Source organism: Seriola dumerili, unplaced genomic scaffold (genome assembly GCF_002260705.1).
Source record: "Seriola dumerili isolate Sdu_G_001 unplaced genomic scaffold, Sdu_1.0 BDQW01000003.1, whole genome shotgun sequence".
Taxonomy (NCBI): domain Eukaryota; kingdom Metazoa; phylum Chordata; class Actinopteri; order Carangiformes; family Carangidae; genus Seriola; species Seriola dumerili.
The window spans coordinates 1,683,953-1,705,348 of NW_019174258.1; the positions used below are offsets into that span (position 1 = coordinate 1,683,953).

The 21,396-nt window shown below is 40.3% G+C and overlaps 1 protein-coding gene across 1 annotated transcript in view; it reads left to right on the forward strand.

Annotated features, from left to right (window-relative positions):
- Positions 1 to 9,464: 9,464 nt before the first annotated feature.
- The window catches only part of LOC111220866 (heterogeneous nuclear ribonucleoprotein C-like), a 38,213-nt gene continuing 26,281 nt past the window's right edge, over positions 9,465 to 21,396 (forward strand). Inside the window, exons 1-2 of the mRNA XM_022744124.1 lie at positions 9,465 to 9,636; positions 15,474 to 15,549. Coding sequence (XP_022599845.1) covers positions 9,615 to 9,636; positions 15,474 to 15,549 — 98 coding nt within the window. The 5' untranslated portion in view covers positions 9,465 to 9,614. The remainder of the gene's footprint in view (positions 9,637 to 15,473; positions 15,550 to 21,396) is intronic.

Below are 21,396 nucleotides of genomic sequence, written 5' to 3' on the forward strand. Positions count from 1 at the left end.
TTGTAAGGCCGGACAAAAAGCAGAACACTCACAGAAGTGACAATACATTTTTAAAAAAAAAAAAAGAGCAGCCTCTAATTAAAGCTTTTCTGATCAAACACAGTCAACACCAATACAAACAAAAAGACGTTTAAGGACCAATCTGGTCAGTTGAGGAGCTGTTCACTGTGTGTGAGGACGAATCATGTCAGGCAAGTGAGTCTGTGTCTTCTTGGCTTGTTGAGACAAAAAGTTAGTGTAAATATGGCTATAAGACATCAATAGCAGTGCATAGTCTAACATGAAAGATGCATTTATTATGATTTTCTAGTGAAACAAAAGAGTTTTCATTGGTTAATCGGTTAATTGATTTTTCCTTTTTTTTCTTTTTTTGACATCTTAAGGCAGAGCAACGACAACAATCACCAGCCAGTTACTTTGTCAGAGGGAAGTCACTAATCACTTTGTAAAGTTGAATAATTACTTTCAGTTCAGTGCAAATATTTATAGTTAAAGACTATGTACTGTAGTTTGTACACTTTTTTCCCTGAGCACCATTCAAAAGCACTTCAAGTGTAGCCTACATGAACACATTATCGTTCACATGGCCATGTTACTAGTCCAAGCTGTTTTCTGCAGTTTAGTACAAAGCCCATACAAGCACTGCAGATACTGTTATAGCTCAGAGTTAACAGTATTTTAATATCTCTTTAATGATGGAGTGATGTACTGTATATCATGGCTGAGCTGACTATGGTGCCTTCAGTCATCAGTGAGGGGAGCTGCATTGCTAAGAACTGATTCCATCACTAAAAACAGTGATCCAGGATAATTGCTTCACTTTGAAGATTTGTTGTTACATGTACTGAACACCTCTAGTTGGTATTGGGAACATAGTGCACAGTTAGAGCTGTGTGATTGTTGCCATATGTTGTACGGCAGGGAAAAGCCTCTGTCTGAGTCTGGGGTTTGTTTTGAGCAATCGACTGTACTTTTGTGGCTCTGATCCATCGACTCTCTCCGTAGTGTTTGACATGATTCTTGCACAGGTGGTAAAAGAGGTTAGAGGTGTTTGAGTCTGTTGTGGGGACCAGTCAGCATAATTTGCAAAGTGTGTTTTTCCGGGTCTGTGTCAGACTTTCCACACCCACACCACATCTTTCATCAATCACATCAGAAGTAGCCACTCTTTTAGGTACGGGGTGATTGTTTTGTCCTTCTCCTGTTCAGACTCTATGTCCCATTCATCTTTCTCCATGTTTGTTTGTATTGCCACCCTGCAAATGTCCTGGCTACCAGAATAACAATATCAAACCATCGTGCAGACATACACAACCTCTAGTTCTTTAACACAATACAGTTTAGAAGAACATTTGATTATCACCAGCTTTTTGTTCAACTCATCCAGGAGAATCAGCAGTACAAAACCAGTTACGGTGGCTCAGAGAGCTTGTTGAATGTCACATCTCAGGTTCTTCAATGTCACACCAGATAACAACTATGAATGGATTCTAATGAATATGAATGTTATGTAATGGTGTAATATAGTTTCATCACACATACTTATATTTTTCCCCACATACACACATTAGGAGCAGTGTGGGGTGGACAAAAGGAAGTATTATCAAGTCAAGCTTATATAGGATGCAATTTTTTACCTATTTAGAATATCAATTTGAGAATAGAAAAAAATGCACAAAAATACCACACACACATAGAACAGACACACAAAAGATAATAATAAGATGTGACTAAGGGGTTTTATGGAGGATTACTTTTTTTGTCATTTGGATGAATCTTTATTAGTTTCTTCCCAGTAACGTGAGCAGCAGTAGTCTTAGTCTGTTGTACACAGTCTGCCAGGAAACTGTAGACGTGTGCTGAGACACTTCATTTGTCATGAAAAAGGTGCGTTGTCAGACAGATGTATTTTGCATTTCTCTCTCTCTTTGTTAAAAGCAACATATTGACTTTTACTTTACTCTGTAAAATCTTTAGTTACAACAGAGAAGATAACAATATGAGAAATTCAATGGGTGACTGGGGCAGGAAGCATCTACAATTACTTCCTCATTGAGGAAGTGGTTGAGGAGTTTATTGTGAAAGTTTATTGTGCATCAAATCGGCAACTAGCAGAGGTATCAAAATGGTTAGCATTGTTAGCATATTTTATTTGTTTATGTTGTTTGTTAGCTTGCAACTGGCAGTGGCTTACACAGTGTTAGTGGTTGTGCTAATGCAAACTCTCGCTCTCTGTAGTGTCAAGGTTTAGGTTAATTTTGCTTGCCCCCTTCCCTGCAAGTTGACAGGATGGGTTCCTTAGGTATATGAAAACCTGGCCGTTTTTATGCTGCCTTCACATACCATCACAAAACACACACACACTTTAAACTCAAACACACAACACATAAAATCGCAACATGATCCCAAAACATTTCCCTCTGACCTGAAATACAACCTGATGGGTAATCATTGAAAACAAAGAGAGGAAACATCATCAAACCATTAGTTTACATACTGTTGCTACCTGAGGTAAGTAGAAAATTACGTTTTAAATTATGTTTTAAAGATTTAAAACACACACACAGCTTTAGAGAGAGAAGAGAAAGCAGAGAGAGTAGACAAAATAACTATAATATTCTGCAATTATCTTGTTAAGTGTCAGTTGTAGGCCAGAGAACAGAAACTGCATGCTCTAATAGTCATTAAGTCATCTATTAGTTTTTCTGTTTACAGCACAAGTAGCGTGGAGCACCATCATGTGCTCTGCAGCAGACAGCAGCTGCAGTTTATGCTTTGCAGAATATATCAAAGGATGAAATTAAAGGTCTGGTGAAGTCAACAGGTCACAGACTAATATGAAGTGTCAAAGCGGTTGCAGTTTTATATTAACAATCTGTCATGGGAAATGGGGTTGCTGAAGTGATGAACCAACATAAAGTTATCACCTGACTCTGCAGTTCCCCTCAGCCCTGTAAAGCTTTAAAAAATTTTCAAGGCATTGTTTTGATTTTCCAGCCCGTCCCACAACTTTATGGTTTGGGTTCACTCTCACTGCTCTCTTATTAGTCTCTTATTCCAGACGCTGCTTTCAGGGGAAAACCTCCAAAACCCTGTTGTACACTAGAAATTGGTGGTGACCAAAAGCAAAGCTGAAAGAGAGTCAATATTGGGCTCCAAATGAATGATAGTGATTAATTGAATGTGCAAATAGTGAGCTTACACAGTCACAATCTCAATTACTTTTATGTTAAAGTTTTCTAGTCACAACCAAGTAAGGACGTAGCAACAAAACCCCAATATGTGGGCTTGGGCAAGAGCGCTGCTTACTGCATATGCATCCGACTTTTCATTAATAAGAGGAAGACTTTGAAAAACTTAGTAGTATAACTAAGTAACTTAATAGTCTTATATTTTTCGTACTTGGTCTTCAGTCAAATTTAAAATGCTCCGTATTCTTAGATACATTCGAATAATCTACTTTTGCATTATACTTTATCATACTTTTGTTTTATAAACATGTTATAGATTATTCAGCTCCATTTAGATTCAGGTGTTGATGTACTGGTGCAGTATATAAAGTAAGAATCAGTCACATGCGTCTATATTCTGCAGATGTAAAGTGTCCTCTTGGGATTGAATCATTATTCTGTGTGTACAGGTTGCTCAACATCCCACAGCTGCTGTTGCACAAAACAATTTATTTCTGTAGGGTCTAGCGAGATGATAAAAAGTCAGTGAAAATGACAGCAAATTCAACATACATGAGAGCAAATATCTTATGAGCATATCCTCTGTAGTGTGTTTTCATGTGTTTCTCTCTGCTCCATCAGGATCTCTGGCTGACGCAGAAACGTCAGATTAGTTAAGAGGGTTTTTTCTGGTCACAGTTGGGCAGTCCGAGTGAACAAGGCTATCCCTGACGCAGAAAGATAGGGCGGTGGAGGATGATGAATGGGGCTGTTTGAGAATGCTACTCGGTTCAGCCACACACACTTTGTCTGTCTCATGGCAGGAGACAGGGGAAGAGGCACTAAAGCAAAGTTAACTGAGTTTTACACTCTTCACTATCTCTGAGAATAATTGAATCCCCCTTCTAATTACTCATCAGAGGCCGGCCAATTTAAGTTGGCGTATCCTCTGAGGAACCTGCACTGCTCCTCGTCGAGCCAGTTTTCTTTGTTCAATACATCACAAGTTTGGAAACGGCGTACAGTCAGCATGTGTGTTCTGTGTCCTAGAGATGCTCCAGGGAGAGAGAGCCTCATCCAGAACTGAGATCAGACTGGACAGAGGCCGCTGTTATCTCACATTGAAGTTACCAGCATTAAAAGAAAATCATTACAACAAAGACATGGTCTAATTCCATGTTTTACAACACACTCCGCTGTCCTACGTTTTTCAGTCACAGCAGTAAAAAGATTTGACTATAAGGTTGTAGACTCTTCTCCATTATATTAAATTTTTAAAACTTTTGAGATGAAAAATGAATCATTCCTATAGTAATATATATATATGCACACACTGGATGAAAAAAGACACGCTGGTCCCAAAGAATGGGTTTTATTGAACCAGAGTATGTGTTAAGTGTAATAGCTGAAGGCCCAGAGCAAAGCAGGGTGAATGAAGTGCCAGTTAATGCCTTGTGAAATGTGCAGCTGGCCGCAGGCCTCTTACCATCAGCCCGGCCAATTCATGCTGCTGCCACAGTTACCCAATGCTCAAAAAAGGGGAAAATTTCCCCACCTCGGCGCTGTCACACTGACGGAGCACTGCCTGATTTATTCACCACTGATCACACATACAGGTGCCTGCACATGCACACACACACACACACACTCACACACACACACACACACACACACGCACACACACACGACATGAATGCACATGCGCTCCACACACAACACTGGCTCAGACCTGGGTTATAGCTCTCTGTCCAATTGAGTTTGCAGGTCCAGTAGCAGAACATAATGAGGTTTTCACACTGAGACACCTCAGCTAGAGAAAGCGGAGGGGGAGGACGGCGTGTGTGTGTGTGTGTGTGTGTGTGTGTGTGTGTGTGTGTGTGTGTGTGTGTGTGTGTGTGTGTGTGTGTTTTGAGGATGGGGGTTGGGGGGTGTCAGTGGATGTGACACAGAGAAAGAAGGGGAAGGAAAGAGAAAAGGCACTCAATGATAATGTATGAGCTGTCTGCAGTGCTTCATGAGTAAAAAGAAGATTATCATGTCAAGATACAGTAATACCTCACTAAACACTGATTTTCATTGGGTCTGTCTGTCTGGGTGTGAAGACTCAGAGTAGCTAATCAGGATAGGAGAGTGTGTGTGTGTGTGTGGGGGATGTGCTGGCTCCAAGTTGTCTTATAAACTGACCAAGCTGGGTTAAAATCCAAGCACTGATGGTTTCCTCTGGATCAGACAGCTACATTGCCTCTTCGATTAAAGGTTTATATAGGCTGCCATGACCTTTCCCTAACCTCTGTTTTTATATTGACAGTGTTTCAATGACAGGGTGAAAACAGTTTGACAGTGTGAAATGAAAGGACAAAGTTAGCAACTAGCTGGTGAACATAAAACACACACACACACACACACACACACACACACACACATGCACGCATGCACACACACAGTGATGTGATGTGAAAGCCTCAGTATAACCATGAAAACCATTAGTCATTAGAATATTTTGCAAATACATTCAGTTTTGCAGATATATTCATTGAAATGTTTCCTCTTTATAGTGATAATTACTATGTGTTACTTCCAAAACATAACTGCTGTCGTAAATAAATGGATAAGCCTTCTTCTTTCACACATAAATGTTGTTTGGTCAGCTAGCAACGTAATATGTTTTATGCATTCTACGAATACTGCATGTCAATCAAGACAAGAAATGTAATGCGTATGTGCCTCATTTAAGAAACCATCAGGTGGTCAGCAGGCTCAGAAGATAGATGGAGAAAAAAACAAAAACAAACTAAACCATGTGATATGTCTGCATTTCCCAGCACTGCAAAGACATGACGATAAGTAACATCCCTGATGCCAGGATGGATACAAGTTAAAAATAAAACAACTAGTGGACAAAGTGCATTTTCTCTCAGGCAATTTTCTTGCCCCCCTTTTCTCCTGAGGAATTCAATGAGTCAACCACTCCTTTGCTCAAAAAATAAATAAAAAAATAAAAATCTGCAGGAAAGCAAAGAACAAGGCAACTTTCTTTTAAATTTTTCAGTTAAAAATTCATTTGGGTTGACCTCACTCTAAATTATGATATAAGCCTTTTGTTGTATTCTGGCTTTATTTAATTCTCAGCTTGTTTGTTGAAGGTTATCTTATTATTTTTGAACCACAATGGAAACTCGAAAATAAAAATGAACGAAATACTTTTTGCAGTTTGTTGTCAAGAAATAGCCCCGTGCTCTACATTCTTCATGTCTTATTTTCACATTCTCCCCCTTAAAAGATTTGCATTTCAATCTTTACAAGAATTCAGCTGTGACTTGGCTTTAAATGACTCTATTTCTGAGAGCAGCAGCAGCAAGTGGTTTCACCATGAGTCAGAAAAGAGACATAAAGATCTTAGTCATCAGTCTAGCACTGATTTCTCAAGATCTATCACAACACGACAAAATTGCGGCCTGTTTTCCAACTCTGACGTTTCCATGCAAGAAAAATGTTCACATATTTTGGTGGGCCTATGTGCCAACTGTTTTTGTTATTGTTGTTGTTGTTGTTTTTGGTCATTACTAGCTGACTGCTGAACCTCAGGATGGCTGCCTGCCTCCTCATGAGAGTTCATCACCAGCATACAGACCACAGCGTATATGCTTAGCTATGTGGTCAATTTGTCAGTTGGCTAAACACAGCTTGAGCACGTCAGCTAAAACGACCCTCTTTCTGTAGGCCTCTTGCCTGGATTCAACATAAATGGAGAAGTATAATACAGTAATACTTTATTTTCTATTCACTAGGAAATACCAGTTACAACCAGTTTTCAAGAATCAGCTACATGTATCAATAACTTTTGTGAAATAACAGATTACACAAATCATTTCTATTTTAAGTATCTTCAACCTGAATCTGTTTACTCTTTTAAGTTCCAAACCTGCTAATATATGACATTTCAATCTATGCCTCAGCTTGGCTGCTGTATATCAGCTCAGCTAGTTTGTTTATTTTCCCGTATTATTTCCCACTCTTGTATTCTATCCTTATTCGTTCTGTGCCCTGTACTTTTAAACTCATTCCAGCCATTTCCTGAGGCTGCAGGCTAATTTTCTCTCTCTTTCCTCCCGCCCTCCCCCTCAGCCCTTTCTGTTCAGGTGAGTCAGTCCGCTGGGCTGCATCAAGCTGAGTTCTGCTCCACTACCTCTCTCCTCTCCCCCTACTGCCTCCCCCCTTTCGTTCACAGTGTAGAACGTTATAAATAGTGAGTGCATTTATGCTTGGTGTGTCCTCTCACATACACAGAGAGATGTCTCTACATGTTCTTAATTTCCTGTGCGCTTCTCAAGCATTCAGGAATGTTGCTGGGCTGTGCTGCAAGTTAAGCATAGTGCTCACAGTCTGAACTGTAGTTCATGTGATACCGTCCAGCTCAGAAAAACAAAAAACTCTGTCCAAACTCTCACCAAAACTGTCACATATATTCGAATACTCTGAGGCTACCATGCTGCATTCAGGTCTCTTAATAAATCAGTGTTGTACACTAGGTGATCAGCTTTAATTGGAATGAACTGGGTATCCTCTTGGAGCTTGTAGCCAGCTCTAATAACACATCCACAGAAGGCTGCGTCTGTATCTTCAGCCTTCTTTTTTGGTACTACAGAATATAATACATTTTGTAATACCCAAATATATTGAGTTTTTTTCAGCTATTCCACCAACTTTCACTGTTTTATTGGCAATATTCAGTGCCGTTACTCATGAATTTTGGCAGCTTAGAGATGTTTCCTAAAATTCCACAGTTTACACTGTTTTTGCAGTATTTAACCAACCACTGTACATCCACAAATACTCACCCTCCTCATTCAGCCGCGGCCAAATGCAGAATACAGCGAAGGCTTTACCCACACATGCCAGTGGCAGAGTGTTTGAAGGGAATACCCATGCAACATATTATCTTTCTTTTTTATGCAAACATGCCATGTTTTTATTGCGCCAGTATTGCATTATGTTAATCTGGGTTCAAATATGGTATAAAGCCACTGACTCACATGGTAGTCTAGTTGACACATGGAAACATAAAAGAAAAGCAATTGCTGAATCCAGTTGTACACATCCAGAAAGCTCTTTATATTTCATGATAAAAGAGAAACATTACTCTTCGCATTATATATTTCTAACTCAGTGCCATTGTACCTTATAGACCGATGGCCCAGAGCTAATTTAGCTCCTTGTCACACCACTGAGATCACACAGTTATCCAACAGTTAACAGCTTAGTAATGCAATTGTGCCTGGGTTAAGTGCAGTGTGAAAAGAGGTAATAATCATTTTAGAGTTGACTAAGATTAAAGTTTGGCTCGCAGCCAGTCCTACCCTGTGTTGGTTGTTAAAGAAGCTAATTAAACCCACATGAAAGCCTCTCCTCGGGTGCCAGAGAGATTAAACACCCCCAGGTGCATTCTCTCTTCAACTGCCGCATAACAAAAATGGGACAACGATTAGACAACACATAGTGTTTACAATATGTAAGAAGGGATCCTGCTGGGTGTGTTTTCAGATGCAGTATGAAACGTAAATAATGTTAAAATAATGTTGTGATATGTGTTAATGATATTACTGGAGATGTATCAAAAGCTTCAGTTTCTGTCTCACCTATCAGGGTTCAGGTTCAGTGCAGAGATGAAGTCACTGTTTGTCTGAGTCATTTCAACGTATAAATCCTTCTTAGTTTATCAAGTATACTTCCTGTACTTGTAATTAATCCCTTCGTCTCCTGTATTACATAATCACACCGTGAGAAAAGACACTTCTTTCTTCACCGTGTATGCATGTCATATTATTCTCTGACAACCTTGCTTTGAGAAAATCGTTAATTATTTCATTGATGATCCTCTTACAACATGTTTAACCTATTGTTTTTTCTTCCTCATCATCCTCCTTGAGACTGTGTGTGCTTATCATTTTGCTTGTGTGTCTGAGTGGTGTGAGTGAAATGTGAAGCAAGTGCACAGTCTCCAGGTTTCTGCTCTCTGAAATGTGCATTAAGATACAATCACAATCACGCACACACGCTCTGGCAGCTTCCTCTTCGCCTGGCTGGAATTTGTAAGCCCTGAGCTCCAGCCAAGCTCCTGTTGCTGAGGGGAAACCAGCTGCACACTCATCCAATCCTCCTGCCAACTCTCCTGCTAATGGAAGAGTCCGGTGCGCCCCTGCCCACCCCTGCCGCAAGAAACCGTTTGGTACATCCCATCGGTGCTTCTCTAGCTGGTTTGTCACTGACTCAGTAGTATCGCAGCAGTCAGCCAAACGGCAGCCTGAACGCACGCACACATACACACTCACACGCACAGACAGAGAAAGAGTGAGGACGTAAAAAGAGAGAGTTGCGAGAGAAGCAAAAAGAAATCTTCGGCTAGCCGCTCTTCTCACAGTCTGCTGGTTGTTTTGCATCCCTGATATGACCCTGTTCAGCCCAAGATGTGAGTATACCGGGGTTTATCCCTTTGTGTGTGTGTGTGTGTGTGTGTGTGTGTGTGTGTGTGTGTGTGTGTGTGTGCGTGCGTGCGTGCGTGCGTGCGTGTGCGCGTGTTAGTGGATGTTTACATGCAGCACTGTGTTTCTGAGAGACAATATTTTCCACTGTGCCTCTCTCTCTCTCTCTTTCTCTCTCTCTCTCTTTCTCTTTTTTTTGTGCCCTCGCCTGCCATCTCTATCCTGTCCGTCTGCAAGCCTCTCTCTCCAGCCTTTATTAGCTTATCTCTCTACTTCATCCCCAATCCCAGGTTTCCCTTTCACTTTTGCCTCTTAGCTGTTTTCTGTGGCTTTGATCCCATCCAGATGGTGGTTTAGAAAACGGTCTGTGGCAGGACTTTATGATGTAAACACTGTGAAGCAACTTCAACTTCATGTTTACCAAAACTGTGAGGTACATATGATCAAAGCTCATCCTGCCCTGTCACATTGGCAAGGTCAGCTTTCTCTCTCTCTCTCTCTCTCTCTCTCTCTCTCTCTCTCTCTCTCTTTCTCTCTGGGCAATATTGGCTTGTGAGACAGAAACAGCCAAAAGCTTAATTGTGCTGTGATCCTGCTCTGTGGCGATGGGTTGAGCATACATTTTCCTTTCCTTTTCTCCAGCTGCAGATTTGATAGTGCCTTTATGAACAATTCCTAATAAGAGTACTTCACCAGACATGCAGACAGAGCGGCTGCATCTTCTCACAACTTCCACGCGAGTTCAGAAACAGCTCTCTGCTCGCAAAGCAAAGGCTTCAGCCGAGTCAGTTCATTACAGACTGAGAGACTTGACAGTGAAAGTGGGCTGTCTCTGTGTGGTTTGCTGTAGTGAGGAATCTCTTCAGGGTTTATGAGACCATGTAGAGTCATGGCACTACTGTATCTCCTTAACTGTAATGCAAGAGCTTCATTTGCATTTTTTTGGGGCCAATCTTTCTTTTTGGCACACACCAGCATCTCTCTCTTCATCACTGTGAAATGGCATCTATTCCTATCAGCCTATATCCAATCTACTAATCCATGTTGTATGCTGACAGTGATGTCTGTGATTACACTGTATTTAGCCCTGAGAGTGGAAACTAAAGCTGGTTGCCGCTTGGCACTAAGTCTGACCTGAGGTCAGTTGCAGTGCACGAAATGGACAAGATGCAGCGTGACAGAGAGTAGAGAGGAGGCATGCACGTTGCTGCTTTTTACATAAAAGAAAAGTTGTGTGTGTATTAATGCGGAAACAAGAATGGCAACTTCTCTGAACTATAAAATGTTTTAAAATGCAGTATATGATGCAAGCAGAGCATACAGTATAGAGTATATCTAATTAATTATTGTAAGGCAAAATAGATGTGAAAAAGTGAACATTCAAGTGTAGAAATTTATTGTGTACAATCGACTAAAAACTAAAACCAAAAAGACTCATGTTTTAGCAATTCAATCAAGTATCAAGAGAGAAAACAACAGCAAAACATAATTTTTCACCAAGGTATAAAACAGTTTCTAAAATCTCAGTAAGAAGGATAACAAAACATTATTTTTTCATAGACTGAAATACAATTGAATATATCAGTGTCAATTATCAGCCGAGGCATTTGTCTTCTGAAATGAGTTGTGTGATTTAGAAGTTAACTGAAAAATACATGAAAAAATTAAGGATGCAGTTCAACCCACTGCATGGAAAAGTGAAGAACCAGGAAGATAGAAAATGATGATAGAAGACAGAAAGTTTAGGGATGTTTTTATGCAGATTAAAATTGCACGCCGTATTAATATATAATGTCTTATTCGCATCACTATTTTATTGTGGTGTGTGTTTGTGTGCATGTGGTTGTGCAGAAGATGAGGTTGCTTTTTTTTTTTGGGCATCACTGACTGTCTGTTTCAGAGTTTTATGACTGCATACATGAATCACCTGAGGCCAAACTATAGGTAACCATAACAACACTTAATTGAATCTGATAGAAAAGTTGTGTTTTCTGTGGATGTGTGGAGGTGAACAGGTTCAGACAGGGCAGCTTTCCTGCAGCTGGTAAAGCAGGGTGGATAGTGACTAACTGGGGTCTTCAGAACAAGGAAAGCTTTTCCACATTGTTGCCGTGTAATTTTGTTTCCAGGTAGTGTGATTAAGCCAGCTCTCAGTTTGGCTCAGTACAGAGCAACAGTCTGGCACTCAGCCTGACATCCGTTCATACAAAGCACAGTGACAGACTGTAGACTGTGGCAGAGACTGGGGCTTTATAACTCATTATGGCTGATCGTGTGTGACCTTGATGTGTCCTCTGGTGCCCTTTGCTCCTATTTCACAAACATGCTGTCTGTTACAATAGACTACCTTGATTTCTCTACCATCTATCCATTTCTTTTTTTAGCAGGAGTCTCTTGGGCTTGTCCCTGATTCAACTGCTCTATAGTGAGAATCATGACTCACAATACAATGTTATTATGTCATGCTGCCCATGATTAAGACTAACACCATACAGACGGTTTTGTGCAAAATGATATACAATAATTGTCTTTGATGATCTTTACATCTGTACTGAAGAGGGAAACAAACTCCTGAAATGACAAAATAATCACAGAAGTGCTGTCATTTATAATATTAACAGAATAATTTAAAAAAAGATCAGATATAGTATCTTTAACACTTAACTTTAACACCCTGTTTTGTGGTTTCGAAACAGTAAAAAGAGATAATGAATGACAATAGTTTATAGTGAAACATAGTTTTAGTAATACAAAATATGTCTTCATAGGAGAGTTTATAATTTTATATATTATCGAACAAGCAAAAATATCCTTATATTTGCATAAAACTATATAATAGTGTTTTATAAGGCATTGGTAATTGTTAATGCAGTGGTTAGAAGTGCTAAATAGGGTTAAACTAAAGAATTACTTGTATGAATAATAGTAAGGGAAAACTGTATAATTTCATCACTACAACAACCACCATCATCACAGTCATTATCACCACAGTCGACACAATTACTGAGCTGAATGTGAGTTGTCAGTGAAGACATGTCGCTCAAGTGGATTTATAAAGGCCTGTGTTTAAGGAGCCAGGTAGGGGGGTCAACCCATGTGAGGCTCACTTGAACAAGAAGAAAAAAAAATAAGATCAAAAAAGAAAAGGGAGGGAAAAGGAATCAATTATCATCAGCATCATAGTCATCATTTATGTGCCACCATTCTAGATTAAAACATCTTTAAACTTTAAACAGAAAGGCAAAAAAGCAACAGAGATTGTATCTGTGCAAGTAAAGTGCAACGCAAACCTTTAAAAAAGCATATCAATTGTATGATTTACAATTTCAAAGCTATAATTCATACATTTAACAAAAATGTACTTTACATTTGTGTAGGTGTGTGTGTGTGGGTGCGTATGTGGAGTCTGCTCTGGGGAAGCTAATTGTAGCGTATAGGACTTTGTTTACCGAATAGCAGTCTGATTGCCTCCTGAGGTTTTGCTCCTGTAGAGCGACACGACTGTGCTCAGCAGCATCCGTCCCTCTCTTCCTGTCTAACGCCTTCATCGTGCAGTCAATCACACAGTCGTCTTGTAGCCGTCATGAAATATCATAAAATTCAGTTTTCTTTCCTCCTGCCACACCCACGTCTGCGGAAATGAAGATTTGTTTCTGATGATTCACATCATTCTTCTCATGAGGTGTAAAACTTTTATCTTCTTCGTGGAGGAAGATGTTGTTACTGTCACATGGCAATACTGCACTGGCATATAACATGTTGGCCTGTCCAGTAAAGGTGGGCAATATGGTATGAGAGTGAGTTTATAGTGATATTGGTGATTTAACCTGAAACTGAGTCATTTCTGGTCTTATGGTCTAGTTTTGGCTGTGTGAAATAAAATACCAATATTATTCCCTTTTTTGACAGTGTGACCTAATTTTTTATTTACCTTTTTTCCCTGATTAAGGAGAAGACATTACACATGAACATCAAGTAACTGAAATATTGTGTTGACATTACACAACATTTTCTTTTCTTCTTTTTGTTAATTCTAAAGAAAGAACCTCATGGAACAATGAAGCCACTGGTGTATATTTAGATCATACTGATTTCCATCACACTACTACCCTTTCTGTGGCTGCTGTTATTCCACACAACAATGTTTTTTTTTCAAGCAAGACATGAGTCATCCTCCAATAGAATAATGTTTGGAAAGCAGGGTATAATTACATCCATTATATCCATCAAGGCTCTTGTTACTTGTATCCAGAGGGTATTTACCCCTTGATGGTCACACGTGTCTGTATGTTCTGATTTAATTTTGTGAACATAATAAACGTACAGGACTCCGAGTCAGTTTAACATTTTCTTGGAGATAAGTGACCTATGAATAACTTTATAATTTAGCAACCGATGATTATAATAACACGTACTGAGTGGAATATTATTCCAAACTAAAATCTGTGATCTCTTCACAGCTTTTAAGGTCTATGTTCCATACAGTCTTGATGCTCAATAAACAACTCAGTTGTTGGATTTTCTTCTTTTTTTTTTTTTTTTTTTTTACAAATTTGACACAAGCCCCTGCCATGTTTAAATCCTGTTATTTCCATGAGTGGATGAGTGGGTAATGATTGATTCAGTGGAACTCAATATGTTTACAGTGGAGTGCGCAACTGTAGATAAAAAAAGAAAAATGACCCTGGTAAATTAAATGTATCTCTTAGGTCTTGGAAGGATCTTGATCCATTGTTATGGAAAACATAAGAGCGTTTTTAGGTTTCTAAAACGTGCTTATGATTATTTTTCTCTATTTTCCTCATACTTGCTTCACAGTAGTTTTCTGGCAGTGCAGATGTGCATGGCTCAGGCCAGTAACAGTTAGTGTAATGTTTCAGCAGCAGGGGCCAGTTCGTCACCAGTAAAGACACACTGTTGGCTGCAGAGAAGCCATCCAGTAGGTCACCGTTTGACTCTAAACTGTCAGAAAATTATCCCTGCTGTGGGAAGTAAAGGTACATACACGTGTCTAAATTTCTTTTCACACATTCAGACCCTTACTTAATTAATTGTAGCTTCCAGCCATTTGACAGCCATGCTGTGTGAGTGTACGTGCAGCTGGCCCAGTCACGCTCCATTCACCACCCATCTGTCCATGTCAGACTGGCCTCTCCTCTCCTCTCCTCTCCTCTCCTCTCCTCTCCTCTCCTCTCATTTTATCCTCTCTCCCCTTTCCTGTTTTTATTCTTCTCTCTCTGCTTTTTCTCTCTTTTACTCTTACCTCTGGTAAATCAAAGCAAACCCACCACAGCACCAACAGTGAGCTGCTGGTATATCATGTAATCAAGCTGGCTGGTGGTTAACTGTCTCATTGGAACATGCGTATGGAGGTGTTTGCAGCGAGAAACATACAAAGACAGAGAGACATGGGGTTCAGCTTTTGAGACAAGTCTAATGCAGCATCAAGTCTCTGATCTAGGCAGGAAAATTGGAGACAAAAATGGAAGTGAACAGCTGGCTCGGAGTGGCAGAAGCAATCAACATAGAGTGATAGAAGATGGACAAGAAAAACAGCCGCTGTCAGTCAGAGCCAGCCCTTTAGTCATTACCATGTCAAATGATGACAACACCTACAACAGATTAGGTTCATTTTGCTCAAATAAAGATTAAACTTGAGTGTAGGAGAAACATATAAACATGACCAGATGATCCATATGGGTTCACGGGTCGGGTAATCATCTGAACATCCTTCTCAGCCTATATGCTTTGCACCCCTGCTGTGTTGTGTTATGTTGCTCTTTACTGTATCACTACAAAGTTAATTGGTTGCTCTTCCATGCAGATATGAGCATGAGTGGAGAGCTGAAGTCCAGTCGCTCCAGGGCAGCAAGTAAGAGGGCCAGCAACACCACTTACGGGTGAGTACGAACCCCTCCCTCCTCACACAAACAAAGACACAGTCCCACCCCCACACACTCAGAGATAATCATGCGCTCTATTATTTGCTGCAGCCCTTTATCTGCAACTCAATGGATGCAGTTCGGCGTTGCAATCGATGCCGCATTATTCGTTATTAGCGTCATACTAGCTGCGTATGTAAGCTGCTATTGATTTTAGCCAGAGGTGCTGTCTCCATCAGTCAATGTTTTAATCTATCTGTTGATGTAGTGCACACATATGATTGGAGCTGATAACTTTTTATTGCTGGTGGTTCAATACAGTGCCATGGAGCTACACTAACATCAACTGCGTGCTTAGATAGCTGGTGGAGGGCAGTGGGAGCGACGACAGTGTGTGGACTTGTTTGAATTCATTCATGCCATCATTACTCTTACCTCCAACTCTCTCCTTGAACTGCAGCCTGTGCTCTAGCTGCAGCTCTGTAGGCTTGAGCTTGTCTAATGAGCATAAAGCACAGAAAATACTCTGTGTGAAGGTTGAGCAGATTCTCATTTCAGAGCTCTTACCCCACTGACTCTGACAGTGCATTTTCTCCTGCATGTCCTCTGCAAGTCCATACATTGTCCTTCATACAGTACATGACGTGAAAGCAAAAAGAAAGGCACTTAAGAAAAATCAATACATCAAAAAACGTAAGCATAAATATTAATATTTATCGCATTCCTGAAAATATGTGTTGACTTACATAGATGCAGAAAAATAATAATGAAATTTCTGTGAATGTCTGCATCCATACAGGCACAAGGTTTTTTGCTGACAGTGGAGCCTGAGAAAGGAGAGATCCTCACATTAAAGCAACTGGGAAAAACATAATAGATAATATTGAAATAGTTTGCAGGTCATCTGCTGTATAGGACATCAAAATGTAAAACAGGTTAGGAATACAAACAAGAATGGAATATAAATATTAACAAATGCAATAATATTAATGCAAACTTGTTCGTCCCAAGCATAATCAGCAAATCTCATTATTATCATGCACCTCTGCATAACTGGGACTCTAGATATATTCCCAGCATCATGATAAATACTGGTACTGCTCTGTTTCTGACAGCTCCATTTCCTGTCCCTTTGTTGGTTTCATCAAATCATATATATGGTATAAATATTGCAGCATGCGACATTATATGTATTATGTCCCTGTTGTGTCCTTCAGAATAGTTAATCTAGCTCTCTGCCTGTGCTCCCTCCTCCTCCTCCACTCCCACTGACCATGTCTGCCTCACCTTACACCCCCAAACATTATTTGCCCATTCCACCATGTAGTTATTCAGCAGCGTGCAACCATGCATTAATGAGGTTAGTCATACAACACGCACACACGCACACATGCGCATGCACACACACACACACACACACACACACACACACACACACACACACACACACACACATACTTACTACAAATGGAACACACCTGAGGTATCGGCCCTGATATAGCTTGTGTCTGCCTGATTTTTCTTAGAGCTGACAAGGACTTAAGGCAGCTATAACAGACATTTTTGTAATAACAGTGTATCTAAATACTGCTAAATACCGTCATCTGCTAAATGTCATAATGTCAATTAGCCAACTTTGGGTTTTGACGTCAACCCCATTTTCATTTTCCAGCCAAAATTTAACGTCTGTCCAACATTAGAGTTTTTAGAGTTCAACGTTTTTCTCACATTACATTGACGTCCGGTGCCTGCTGGGATAAATCCTGGTGCCTGCTGGTGATATATCAATGTTGCTTTTCCAACTTTTTCCACTGCCGTCACATAGTCAAAAAAATCATTTATTGCAGGCTTGAAGCAGACCAAGTCGGCTTTCTGTGGCAATTTCAGGTTTATGGATGCATTCAGTCAGCTAAAACAAGCTATCCCTTTCTGTGCAGTGTAGATTTGTTGGATATGCGAGAGAAATAAATTGTAAGACAAAACCAATCTACGTGATCATTCCTAGAAACAACAGAAAACTACAATATAGCTAAAGTTGCAAATGTAAATCATGGTGAGACAGCTACCAAAAATCTCTCTGTCCAGACTCCAATAATCCTGTTCTGTGCTGCTGGCAGCAGTGTGCCCCATCCCCTCCCTCCTCCCACCGTTCTCACAGAGCTGGCAAACAAACACTACTGCCTGTGGCCTAGATTACTTTGTGAACAAACTTTCTAACCATGTCTAAGAAGCTAAAGCAATGTAATCTACTGATGCAACACCATGCGCGTTGCCATCATTTCTGAACCGTTATTATTGCTAGAAAGTTGGATTATCAAGCTCCAAAAATAAAAAAAAATCAACTTCTATTTACGATTAAACCCTAATAAAAGCTTTTTATTGTGTATATCTAATGTATTCATCGTCATTTCTTGGCTTATATGACAGTAGGCATGTCTGCTTCATCTCTTCCCACTGCCACTCTCTCACTCTCTCATGTTCTCCCCTGACTATTTACCCCAGAGCGACCCTGACAACATAAGGGTTTTGTCATTGTTTATCGTCTGTGCTTCCTGACTGCCATAGGTCCCCTGTAGCTTGGCGAGCCCCAGCTGTGGCAGGAGGGATGGGGTAGAGAAAGTGGCAAACGTTTCTCAGCCCAGATGCTGCTGCTGCTGCAGCCGTGGCCTCTGCGTGCTCCAGTGCACTACTACAAAAGCTCACTGTACTGTGTGGCCTGTATAGTGAGGCTCAGGTGCCAGAGGAATGGTCTCAGAAGTGTGTGTGTGTGTGTGTGTGTGTGTGTGTGTGTGCGTGTGTGTGTGTGTGTGTGTGTGTGTGTGTCTGTGTATACAATTACTTAAAGGACATGGTAAACCAGGACAAAAGGCTTCTGTGGCAAAGCATTTTTGTTTCTTTTGTCCTTTCTTACCTTTTGTCTCTTCAGCCAGTTACTGTCACAGAGGAGCCAGAACAATATTGACAACTAAAGCACAGCTCCACAATCCATCACTTCAATTCTAGACCTATAATTATTGATTGATTACTCCCTCCCTGCGCTAATTTTTATTTTTATTTTATTTTTGCAAACCTCACGCTTGTTTCTTCGTTCGTGGCTGTGTGGTCGTAGCTTTGCTCAGTATGAATGCCCAGCTTGTGTCGAGGTTATTACAGTGTTCATTTTATTAACTGCTCCATTTTGCATCTCGGCGGAGAGGGGAAGGATCGAGGCAGAGAAAGAGGAGAGGGGACCGGCCCGAACACTGAGTGGCAGAGTTTAGTGAGCATCTGGTCTCTGGTATTTTTGTCAGCTTTTTTCCACGCACTTCATTCTTTTAATATGCTCTCATCTGTTTTAATTATCAGATGGGCCGGTCTTAGAGGAGTTTGAGTTAGGACGGAAACGTTGCAGCAAACCCATCTGTCATAGAGACCCATAGAAGCTGATCGGGGGCAGGAGTGGTGGAGGCCTCAGGGTATGAACTGTTTTCAGGAGCAGTGGGTGATGATGGGAATGTGTAAGCGTCACGAAAAAGAATGGGTGAGGCAAGAAGAATAGATGATCATACAGGATAAAAAAAAAATTAAGTCCAATCTATTTGGAAGAGTGGACAAAGACAAATGGTACAATCCAAATCCAAACTGTCAGGGGTATCAAGGTCCATCAAAGTTTACAGACCAACTTCCTGTTTCCACTTTGACCTTCCATACTTGTCTTAGTTGTTTATGGTTTCCATTTAGATAAATGTTCTGACTGTTCGTTTCTCACCCCATCAGACTTTGTCATATGTCGCCATGTTCCTCTCATCTAGTCTAATCCGTTACTTAGATGAATGGAATGTTACCATAAGCAAAAGAAATGACGGCCAAAACTACAGTATTAAAATAAAGACAGACATTGTAGTAAACCTGAATTATCTTTCTTTTAGAGGCAGTACGGCAGTATTTGGAATAGATCTGTAAAGATGTAGAATGCAGCTTTATCTTTTACCGAGAGTGTATTTTTAGTCACATCTTCCTCCGTCTAATTTGTTCCCATGCAAGACTTGTCACTTATTTTGACAGATTGTATATGTGTATCCAGCCTGAGGCGCGACTGGCTGACATCTGTAAAACCACCACGAGCAGTGAAAAAGCAAAGGGCAAATGGAGGCAATCTGCAGTAAAGAAAGCAATGTTGAAGTTCACCAGTTTTTATGAACGACCTCAGTCTGCTGGACGTATTTCTGATTGTCACAACACAGCTGACTGCCAGCTGTTATGACACCCACCCACAGCTTAATCTGCACACACAACGTCATGATCATTTTTTTTTCTTTGTAATGGCAGTTGTAAACATTATTTTAAAAGAGGGGTCACATACTGCCACATACTGATATATTTACTTATTAATATATTTATACGCATTTATTTATTGTTAATGTGCCAAAAAATTGCATTTTTCTAGGGAAAACACATAAATAAACAAATAAAATAAATAATAGTAATAATAATAATAATAATAGTGCTTGAACCACCCCCACCTGTTCCCCTCTTCCCAGTGTGGATGTCAGATTATTATGTGAACAGGTTGCTCATGATTCATGTTGGGGTCTGGTGTGACTGTGTGACCATCCTGCAGACCACCACATTCGTTCCTTTACAAAATAGTCGTCCTGTGTTTTGCTGACTTGGCTAGAAGTCACCGTAGCATGTACTTGATATTTGATTGTTTTTAGATATATTATGAAAATCAAAGAATAAAACAAGGTAAATACAGATAAAAATTAAAGAAGAAGAAAAATTGCCTACTGCGGCATGACTTTGGTTTATGCTGTTCATTTGTTTTATATTGAAAAGCATTTCAGAGTATACTGGAGTTCACAGTGATGCATTTCTTGCCGTTTAGTTTTTCACAAATAGCAAGAGCATTCTGCTTATGTCTGCACTTTGGTAAAATTAAGTTAAATGAAGTGTGGAGGGAGTTCTAGGCCCATGTGACTAATATATCAGTGTTTTCATTGTGAGTCGCAACGTTGGTCTGGCCATGTCGCACGCAACGTGCCCAATCAGCTGTTATGACTAACTGTAAAACAAGAATGAAACCCATAGGCCCACAGTGTGTGTGTGTGTGTGTGTGTGTGTTCATGTCTAACATCACGGCTCGTTCCCAACTCAACAAGATTTGAGTCTGGCATTCATTATTGTTAATGAAAATAGATGAAATAGGTGAAAGTCAACCTCGCTAAAAATCCAGTTTTGACTAAGATCACGGACACAACGGTGATTTATCTAGTGTTTTGTTACATGTTCACTCATTTCAAGATCTTTATTAAATAGAATGATAATACAAAATTAAAATGCTCATATACAGAGAAAACTTCCCGTGCAGAGGTTCAACAAAGTGAGGCATTAGTATGCTTTAAACAAAGCGCTTGTCAGATCAACCATCAGCAGTTGAACCACCACACCATTCCAACGTTGGAAATTTGGGTTGTTGAATCCAACAACACACCCTGCCTTTGAGCGTGGCCATTTGGAGCAGCTACAATATAAACACTTGCCTTTAAACATATCCAGATGACACTGTGTATGCACTAGTTTGTTTGAAGCTCACTGAACCCCATAGCCTCCGCAGCGTCCTCACACACTATCTCTTAGTGTGTGAGCGAGGGACCCCACATGGCAAGCATATCACCAGGGTGGCGGTTTTCGCTCGAGCCAAAAACAGCGCACTAACTGTTCACTAAAGCCTGCTGTACCTTCCCCTTTCACTTTAGCATCATTTTAAGGTGCAGCTGCTATTTTCATTTGTCTGTCCAGCTCTTCCTTCTGTCCTTTGTCGGCGTTCTCTCTGCACGGATGCACAGACAATGTGCTGTCTGCAGTCCATTCCTGTGAGAGATG